Source organism: Xenopus laevis, chromosome 7L (genome assembly GCF_017654675.1).
Source record: "Xenopus laevis strain J_2021 chromosome 7L, Xenopus_laevis_v10.1, whole genome shotgun sequence".
Lineage (NCBI taxonomy): Eukaryota > Metazoa > Chordata > Amphibia > Anura > Pipidae > Xenopus > Xenopus laevis.
This window is the reverse complement of record NC_054383.1, coordinates 43,121,854-43,132,698: the sequence shown is the minus strand read 5'-3', so window position 1 is coordinate 43,132,698 and position 10,845 is coordinate 43,121,854. Positions and strand designations below refer to the sequence as shown.

The 10,845-nt window shown below is 41.2% G+C and overlaps 1 protein-coding gene across 1 annotated transcript; it reads right to left on the bottom strand.

The window, feature by feature from the left end:
* Window positions 1-2,990: 2,990 nt before the first annotated feature.
* Window positions 2,991-4,730, bottom strand: neurog3.L (neurogenin 3 L homeolog). Its single transcript, XM_018225461.2, has 2 exons — window positions 4,533-4,730; window positions 2,991-4,191 (listed from the first exon to the last, which is right to left on the bottom strand). Exon 2 carries the CDS (start codon window positions 4,188-4,190, stop codon window positions 3,516-3,518), a length of 675 nt encoding a protein of 224 aa, XP_018080950.1. The 5' UTR covers window position 4,191; window positions 4,533-4,730; the 3' UTR covers window positions 2,991-3,515.
* Between the last annotated feature and the right edge of the window lie 6,115 nt (window positions 4,731-10,845).

Genomic DNA, 10,845 nt, shown 5'->3' with positions numbered 1-10,845 from the left:
GTTATTTTGTTACAAAGTTATGATCATAAAATTGATAAGCCACCATACCACGTCAAGGTAAACCCCAAATGGCGGTCCCTAGCTTGTTTTATTTTTTATGTGCATTCTAGCATTACCTGTAATCAATGTCTGTTGAACGCTGTTTTTTCACTGAGGGCTAAATCCTCCCCAGCCAGAAATCAGGCTTTTACCTTGACGTGGTATGGTGGCTTATCAATTTTATGATCATAACTTTGTAACAAAATAACCCCTGTTTTGGGTACATATGCAATAGCATTTATTATACTTATATACAGTATATATACTTTAAAGCCTTTAGAGTGCTCCCACAACCCCCCTGTTTTGATATTGTATATTTAGCTGGAAGCTGTGGCATAGCTTCAGTGGTTGTAGCAACTCATACCCCCCCCCCCCCCTTTAAACTAGTGGTGATCCTATGCTTTTAAAATTGGGCGTTTGTTTTGGGAATATCTCTCCTTTAAAAACCTGATTGCTGGCTGGGGAGGATTTAGCCCTCAGTGAAAAAACAGCGTTCAACGGACATTGATTACAGGTAATGCTAGAATTCACATAAAAAATAAAATAAGTTAGGGACCGCCATTCGGGGTTTACCTTGACGTGGTATGGTGGCTTATCAATTTTATGATCATAACTTTGTAACAAAATAACCCCTGTTTTGGGTACATATGCAATAGCATTTATTATACTTATATATATATATATACTTTAAAGCCTTTAGAGTGCTCCCACAACCCCCCTGTTTTGATATTATATATATATATATATATATATATATATATATATATATATATATATATATATATATATATATATATATAAAATTTAATTTGCAGTCTTGGGCTTGATCTTGACCACCTCAACTTCTAATTCCAAAATTTGGCAATTCGTTTGGCCTTTGCTCCCTCCCCACCGACCTGTTCTATCTGTCACTTTCTGTGTTCCTGGATATTTATACTCTCCCTACAGCAGGGCAAAACTATATTTCCAGCAGTCCCTCTCCTCCACACATACAGTACATAAAGATACATAACGTCTAACCTGCCAGGTGACTCATATTACCCAATGCAGCACCTGAGCCCTGCAGGCAGCAACCAAGAATCCATTAATCTCTCTGCTGAGAATAATCAGCATTGTTCTTGTCTGTTTGCTTTCCCTTTCACGCCCCATTGTTGCAATGTATCAAAGATTTGTTTGCTTTTTATTTATGGTGACTTTAACTTCCTAAGTGAAAATCCTTTATTGTCCTGCTTGGTACTGTGCCAGCAGTGACGGAGTTAACCAATTTAGGAATAGATGATCCAAAGCGTGGGCAGACCCTATCTGCTTTAACTATACTGTACTGTATAGGTAGACCCTATAGCAGTTCTACATTGAAAATAGGTGGATACTATTGTCATGTGTAGGCAGCCCCTATGCCAGTTTTACATTGATAACAGATGCACCTTATTGTGGGCAATTTGGGCAGACACTATACCAGTTTTACTAGGAAAATAGAATGACCTTATTGTACTGTGTGTACAGACCCTATACTAGTTTTACATTGAAAATAGATGGACCTTCTGGTACTGTATGGACAGACCCTAAATATACTTGTTTTACATTAAAAATAGATGGATCTTTTTGTGTGTAATGTGGGTTGACCCTGTATCAGTTTTACAGTGAAAATAGATATATCTTATTTTAGTCAATTTGGGTAGACCCATATCAGTTTCACAATGAAAATAGAAATACCTTAGTATATTGTGTGGACGGACCCTGTATTCATTTTACAATGAACATAGATGAACATTATTGTTCTCTGTGGTCAGACCCTATACCAGTTTTACATTTAAATGGTACTGTATGGACATAGACCCAAGTGTCGGACTGGGACACCAAGGGCCCACCCAAAGACCTTAGACCAGGGGCCCGTCATAAACCCTTAGACCAGTGGCCCACTCTCATTACTAATATTCTTCATCTCCTCAATCAACCTCTATCCTCCTAGTCTGTATTCTTCATACTATAATCGATTATTACATCTATTTAGCCTCTTTGTTCTCATAGAAATAGGGAATAGCCATGAAATAGGCCATAAATTTAGAAGCATGAGGGCCCACTGACACCTGGGCCCACTGGGAGTTTTCCTCGTATCCCGGTGGGCCAGTCCGACACTGAGAGACCCTATATCAGTTTTACACTGAATAAAGATGGACCTTATTGGGGCAATTTGGCCAGACTCTATATTAGTTTTACTATAAAAATAGATGGACCTTATTGTACTGTGTGGATGAAACCTATACTAGTTTTACATTGAAAATAGATGTGTCTTTTTGTGGGTAATGTGGATTGACCCTGTCAGTTTGACAATGAAAATAGATGGACTTTATTTACTGTGTGTGCAGTCTCTACCAATTAAATATTAAGAATGTTTGCAAGGTATTGTGTTGCCAAGGCAGACTTTATACCAGTTGTACCCTGAGAACAAATTGACTCTATTGTAGAGTGTGGGCATTTCCTACACCAGCTTTACACTGAAAATATATGAAAAATAAAATAGATGGACCATATTGTATAGAGTACAGCCCATACTAGTTCTACTGGTGGACAATATTTTCCTGTGTGGGTAGTCCCTGCAAGGATGGAAATGTCATGTACTGTAGGAAAACCTTTCATAGACATGAACTTTTGAGTTAAATATTCTCTGAATCACTTACTCTGTAAAGCATTTTCCCGATGAAAAATGTATTGATCTATTGACTGTGATCTGTTCAAAAGTGATCAGGGAGATTTTTTTTTCTCTTGGATGTGTCACTTAAAGCCAGTAATCTGCACTAGGGGGTAAAGGAGAATTGAATATCTATCTGTGTCCTCAACATTCCTGTGGTGTGAATAATGTGTATCTATATATCACAATAAATATATCATATATCGTTTACTATAAATGTGATACACATTCATATCTGCTCAAACAAACAAACCAATAGGCATATTTTATAAAAAGAAACCTTTATTGCCAGCAGATTTTAGTTCAATCGTCCTGGCTGGTGCAAAAAAAATATTCTTATTATATGTACAAAATATATATTTCTTACGACTTAAAAACAATAAATACACGAAACAGCAAATTAATATAATTTAAGTACATTGATTCTGGGAAATCATGCTCAATATAATAGTGACAGAGCCTGTGTAGCCATATACCAGCCATAACATAAAAATCAATAAAAAATTACAAGATTTAAGAGAAAAATGGGAGAAAATATAAAAGTTGGATATAAACGTTGTATTTAAGAGCTCGTCGGGTGGATGGGGTAAAGGGTGATTAGTAGACAAAGTGCACAGAGTAGAGAGTATTTTGTTAAGGCAAATAAGGGGAGAAAATCTGAGAATATAATTTACAGGGAAGGCAGATGGGTTAGGTAAGTGTGCCCTTCCCAGGCTGCAGCAATTGCCATAAGAGTTCCACACAAGCCAATGGGTAGGAGCTGAGGAGGCTACAGTATATGTCAGCTTTACACGAACTCTACTGCTAGGGAAGTGCTGTGTCTCAGGCAAGGGTGGGACTGGGGCATCAGCTCGTCCATGGATCCTGTAGGGCTGAAACTACTGGCCTGGGACAGAGGGGAGTACAGAGAGTCCCATTCACTGGAGGAAGCGCAGCTGGAGGGGCTGGAGAGCTCCATCATCAGACAACTTCTGGGGAACTTCTTTAAGGAGTCCAACAAGTGCTGCTGGCCGGAGCTGAGGAGGCTCTGATCAGCCATTCGCAGAGTTTCAGACAGAGCCCAGATATAATTGTGTGCAAACCTTAGGGTCTCTATCTTGGTGAGCTTGGCATCATCTGGGAAGGTGGGTAGGACGCTCCTCAGCGAGTCCAGAGCGGAGTTCAGGTTGTGCATGCGATTTCTCTCTCTGTCATTGGCTTTCAGTCTGCGATTTTTCCTCTGTTTTACAACGGTGCCGTCTCTCTTTACCCTAGATCGCATTCGCTTTACCCTCATCCTCTTTCTGTCAGTCTCCCTGGGGTGGGAGCATCTATCCGCCAAGGTGCAGTCTTCGCTTTGCGCTGGGCTTAACGGGGAGCCGGGGGAGCAGCAGGGGGGTGAGGAAGGAGACATTTCGTTGTCTGGAGTCTCGTAATAAAGCTCTGTCCTCTGAATCTGGGGGCAGTCACTCTTAGGAGACATCCTGCAATAACCACAAGGAAAAATGTTAAAGCAAACAAATGAAAACGTTCCAATATTCCGCAGTTCCAATTCCTTTAATTGTGTGTCAGTGTGTGTGAATGGTGCAGTCATTTATGTACACAACATAAATGTTTTTTTCCTTGCACTTTACCAACATTAACATCCCACCCCCAGATTTAAAGTAGTTGCACATTATGGGCTTGTTTAGGTGCTAGAAGTGCAATATCAGTTACTGTACCTATCCAGTGTAATTACTGATTTCCTCTACCCAGTTTGTATCAATTAGCGATTTTGATAAGTAGCTACAAAGTCAGTTAAAAATTGTATAAAGCATATACAAACCTCAAAAGCAAGCCTGTAGGTTCTATGTATGCTGTGTGTCCTGCAAGGTGTGCCCTGTACCGTTGGACAGATGGGTGCAAGGATGGGTTGAGCTGGAGTGTGCGAGAGAAATGCAACAGATGCACAACTTCCTCGCAGTCTTTATATACACGGTGCAGGACAATGCTGATTTGGTAGTCAATACAAAGCGTGCCCCCTTGGCACACGTTATCTTATCAGTCCCCGTGTGGAGTGTGCCTGGATCATTAAGAGCTGGGAAATGGCCAATCAGAGGCAAGAAAGACACGCGAGCCCCCCCCCCCCCCCCACTGCCTGACACACAGCTGGAATCCCACCAAGAGCTCAGGAGGAAGGAGAGGGGCTCCCCAAATGTGACACTGCACTGTTAGCCCAGCACTTTTCAGCAATATACACATACAGATCACTTTGCGCAAAGTTTGAGAAAATTGAGAATCCTACCCATTTATTATTCATTTTGGAGAATTACAAGAATCCCTGTTCCCCGATAGACATTAACAGTTGTGTGGTTAGTGAGCAAGGTGTTAATAAATAAAGTGGTGAGCCCTAAAGGTGTAAATATTGACCAGCCAACTGCAGCCCTCCATCCAATGATGGTGGAATTGCAATTAAGAGAATTGTAGTTAAGTAAACAGAAAGGGACTCTTTCGAAGTCCAAAGTGCCAGAAGCTAAGGCAATACTACTATGCAAAGCATAACCCAGTTGTACCCAACTCACAACGAGAGCACACTGTTGCCTAGAACTGATGGGTATTGGACAATTTATTCAAATTATCAGAATGTTTTATGGATGAATTGTGGCGCAAATCCTTGCCTTATCCTCCAAAAAACTCGTCTTCCCCGTATCATTCCAATGTGTGCCATTTATAACAAAATGACTTAAACATTTGTTTCTCGCCCTTTGAAAGTGTTGATGAGGTTGAAAAGGCTTTTTTTTCTTTCAGAACTGATCCAGCAACGTAGAGTCTAACCACAGCGCTGCGTTATTCCTTTTGGTTCGACTGCATGCGCCCTGCAAGGATTACACAGGCAAAACGTGGATACATGACTGGTGGATATACACTACAAACCTGATGTTACAACATAAAAGCATAGGCAATAAAGCTTCCACTCTTTTTTCTGTAACTCCCCAGATGTAATGGAGAGAGGCAAATTATGTTTTTAAAGTTTCATGCATTACCACTTTTGGGGCACAGATTGGCCAGTATCACTATAGCTAAAGAATTTCCCACTTTAACTTCATATGACCTTTGCAATGACTATTGTGAGCTCCCCACTCAGACGTCTCCATTCCCTCACTTCCAACACACCGATCTATAAGAGACAAGAGGAGTGTGCTCTCGTGCAGAAATAATGTCTGGGAGATGAGACTGATCCTTTCCAGGTCAGTAGATAATCAGGTGTCTTTTGATCCCGTCACCCAAACATGTTTCATAGACTAGAACAGAGAACTATAGTGCAGAGAGCAGAGTAAGGAACACACAATCGTGTTTTTTTCTGTGCGCAAAATTGGTTTTCCTGCCTTTGCGCAAAATATAGTGGGGACATTATCTGCAGTTTCCTGGATAACTTTTTGCTATTATGCCCACGCTGCAAAGGTGCAGAAGTCCCTAAACATTCAGAATTTTCAATTTTTGTTAGATTTATTCACAGTTGGCAAACAGGAAAGTTCAAGCTGTATTCCTTTTCAGCCAGAACGTTTTGGAAAGGACTGATTTCTAACGCAAAGGAAACCAGCTTGTAACTGATATGTATGTTTATAGCGCTGGTGCTGAAACAGTTCCCTTTGTCAACGCTTTCCACTGACACATGGGAGCAGCCTTTGACTATGAACAGCAGGTAAGGCTTTCATAGAACACAGGTGCCCAATTGCGCACCACAGAAGCGCAGGAATGAGTGGACGCCCAGACTTCTCCAAGAAAAAAGGCATCTGTTTAGTGGCTGTAGTTTCAAGTAGGAGAAAAGGGGACAGTTGGAGAACATTTCCTTCTTTGTCTTTTTCTGTGCCCTTTTTACATTTATAACAAGTGAAAAAAATGAATAGCCAGCCTTGGCAGTTTTTTTTCGCCTGCACAATTGGATGCACGAAAAATCTGGCGAGCGAGTTTCCAAAGCCTGGAAAACCCACTTCAAACGTCCTTCAAACAAAAGCAGAAGACGGAAAGAAAGCCCCACCTGGTACTACTGTTTGCTAAAATAATAATAAATAGATTTCGTTTAATAAATAATTACAAGAGATTGTAAAGTGGAGTGCTTTGGGTAACATTAATCACGAGGCTTGGAGCAGGTATCACCTGCTGTGGGACAGGGCACGTTTATTGTTAAATCACCTTCATAGTACTACTTTCTGATAACTCTCTCCTGTTTCCACAATGACTTGTCGCTGATGTTTACTCATAGTTAGCATAGCAAGCACAAAATTACCACAAACCTGATAAAATATCTAAGGAAAAAATGGGGTTTGGTTCCTGCACGCACCTGTCCAGGCAGTTTAAGCACAGAAGTGGCATTAAATGACCCATTCAAGGAGGGGCTCAACACAGTTTACATTGGATCACGTTATGCTGCTTTATAACAGCTTTACTGCAATCCCTATCTGCTGTCCTATTTGTCTTATTTTATTGAAAACATATGGTAACCAGCTGAACTGTATCCCATATTTCATCTGCCAGCCATGGACAGATTTTGCAATCAGTATCTAGCTTACAGGCTGCTGTCGACACATGGTACTGTTTAATTTGGAGAAGGGGGAGTTGGGTTTTTTCAGATAACAGTTACCTATTTTGTCTCCCACACACTAGACTGTAAAATACTAACACAGAAAATAGAGCAGACTATGATAGAATAGCCGCCCTCCTGCGCTCTGGCCGATATCCTCGTGGATAAGGAGGACTTGGAAGTACCATATGTCACATTGAGAAAAGCAAAGGCGCATAGGGAAACACTTGTGTCAGGGAAGATAAAAAGAAGACAATGCTTTAGTCTCTCCAAAATGGATGAAGCCACTATGTGCACACCCCCAAAATACCACAAAGACACAATGGAAAAGAAACTCTTGATTCTTTTAAAGTGGAAACCAAGGAGATGAGCAGTGAAAAGGTGCATTACGCACAGGCAGGACACCTGTTGGCTGCCTTCCTGAGAGCTGTGCTTTTCCCAAGCCACGACTGGGACAGACACTATTAAAAAAAAAGATACTGTGATTTGTAGTGACATATGTTTAGCGAATACATGTATATACTCTTCAGAGACAGGCGTAGGGAGCAGCTGTTCCTGCCAGCATACCTACCCATAATATAATACCTGTGTCCAACATCTTTCTGTTCTCTGTTCTAGAGGCCAGACCCACTAATCTTGTTGACAACGACCCTATTTCGGTGATTTTATTGTGGAGTGCAACAGATGCAGCCTTTTTCCTTACGCACACAAACATGTTTGGATACAAGGGATCCATATGCCAGGCGCAAGGTGGACAGTCGTCTTCTTTGTGCAACCAGCTAAACCAAACAATATATTTTATCCACAAAGAGTTAGGGGAATCAGATGGAGTTTTGAGCGTGCCATTAACTATATATCTTCTCCTTTGTGGGACTTTAACAGCCTTCAGCGGGATGAGCTTAGCGCAGGGCTGCTGTCTGCAAGTGCTGGCTTGGAACAACAAGAGAGGGGTCTTTGGCAGCCTGTTAATCACTTGGGAGGAAGCGTGCAGGATGTTTTTACCGAGGCTTAGGGCCCCTGGGAGACCTGCTGTAGCAATGATTCTTCTCTGAAGCTGGGGAAAAGCCAAGTTGGGTGGAGGGGGTGCTGATGTGCTCGCCACAAGAGCTTACACTCTTTAGGCAATGCAAAGTGCATGCAAAGTAATTGATTTAGGTAAAGGAAACTATTAATATATATATATAGTGAAAAAGGATTGCGGCACTCACAGGGTTTTAGTGAAAAAACAAAAAATGTTTTATTATTAAGCCTCGAGGCTTAATAATAAAACATTTTTGTTTTTTCACTAAAACCCTGTGAGTGCCGCAATCCTTTTTCACTGCTTATTTCCCATGCTGGCACCCAGGTATTAATTTTGTGCACCATTCCTTTGGTAATATATATATATATATATATATATATACAGGGCAGCCATCAGGAGGGGACAGGGGGGAGAGTTGTAGGGGGCCCCGATGGTAAGGGGGCCCGGCCAGGTCCGGACTGAGAATTAAAATAGGCCCTGGCATTTCATGTACACAGAGGCCCAATCAGCCCACATAGAGGCCCAAACAGCTCCCACCAGCCCACTAAATACTGACTTTCTATGGGACCTTATAGCAGCCCCTCTGGCATTTGCCAGAACCCACAGATTGCCAGTCCGGGCCTGGGCCCGGCCACGCCACACTTGCTTGATTAGTCGGGCCCCCCATCTTTCTGAGAGCTGCTGACTTCGGGAAGGCATGGACTTTTAAGGGGCCCTGGCCACCAATTTTTTTTTCTCATGTGGGGTCCTAGCCACCAATATTTTTTAATGGGGGGTCCTGGCCACAAATGTTTTTTTTATGGGGGGCCCTAACCACCAATATCTTTTTATTTGTTATTAACATGTGGGAACCCTAGCCACCGATATTTTTTTGTTTTTTTTACTGTGTGGTGGGGGGTGGACCTGTGGGGTGGGGAGGGCAGACCTGTAGGTGGGGCTTGCGGTGGGCGCAGCCCAGGGGGCCCTGGAAATTTTGTCGTATGGGGCCCTGCGATTTCTGATGGCGGTCCTGTATATATATTAACAATAACAGTTCTTTTTAAGTATTTATTTATAAGAAGCTGGACTTCAGGTAGCTGCCTCATTGCACTGTCCTTTTTACAGCCAAGAACCCCATCTAAAAAACAATGCTCTGTAAGGCCACACATTTATTTCTATTGCTCTTTTTATTGCTCATCCATCTATTCAGGCCCTCTCCAATCTCTTATCCCATGCAATGCATGGTTGCTAGAGTAATTTGGACCCTAGCAACGAGATTGCTGAAATTGCAAACTGGAGGACTGATGAATAAAAAGCTAAATAAGGCAAAAAGCACAATTATATAAAATATGAAATCCAAATGCAAATGATCTCAGAATATCGATCTCTACATCATACTAAAAGTTAGTTTAAACGTGAACAACCTTCAAGGTAAATAAAGGTGTTTTGCACTCCATTCTTATAACTTAAACATCACCCCCAGCCAGCCTGTCCAGAAGTTTTTGCAAGATGTTGTATCTGTATAGAAGCAGTTGTTTGGTATAATGTATAATTGTTGCACAATCCACGTGTTAACAAAACGCTTAACTATATTTTATCACTCAGAGCATAGATTCCCAAACTGTGGGGCGTTATCCCCTAGAAGTCTCAATGCAGAAAATGGGGGAGAGTGCACATCAGAAACCTCATTTTTTTAATTGGCCCTGCTAGAAGGGTAACAATGGATATTTAAAGAAACAGTAACATCATAAAAACAGTGTTGCACTGTACTGGTAAAACTGCTGTGTTTGCTACAGAAACACTACTAGTATAAACAAGCTGCTGTTTGGCCATTGGGTCAGCCATTCACAGGAGAAAAGGTTCAGGTTACACAGTAGATAACAGATAAGCTCTGTAGACCATAAGGGTATTATCTGTTATCCACTAATTAACCTGTGCCATATAGCCTTTTTTTCTATTTCCTCCATTGCTACACAGCAGTTTGTTTGTGTGAACTACAGTAGAGTCTCTGAAGCAAACAGATTAGTTTTACCAAAGCAGGGCAACACTATATTAAATCTTATTTACTTCAAAACACTTGCTTTTTTTGTTCCTGTTCTTTTAACCCTTTTCCTTCCAAGCAAGTACGGCGTACGTGCAGGCAGGCAGGGGCTTTAACTGCCAAGGACTTACTATGTATTATGGGCATCAAACTGTTCAGTAGACCATTGGCATCAATTTTTAGGGTGTTTTACATGTATGTAAGAGTATGTATGTAAGAGTATGGCCAATTGCAATATTTTTAGTGATTTTCAGAAATGTAATTAAAACCGCTGCCTTTAAAGTAGTTTTGCAGTTGAGTAGTTTGGGGGGGAAAAAGGACATAATTAAACATTTTGGATTTGCCAGAATGTGTTCTTTCCAAAGATATATGGTTTTCAGGGATTACCGTAATTTTTTGTAGTTTACCTAAAACTGGCAGGATTTATACATTTGTGTAAATGTAAGCCATCAAATAAGAATGCACAATGTAGATTCTGGGGTCTTTACATACCATGTACTATGATAAACCTATGCACATTGGGCATCAAACTGTAT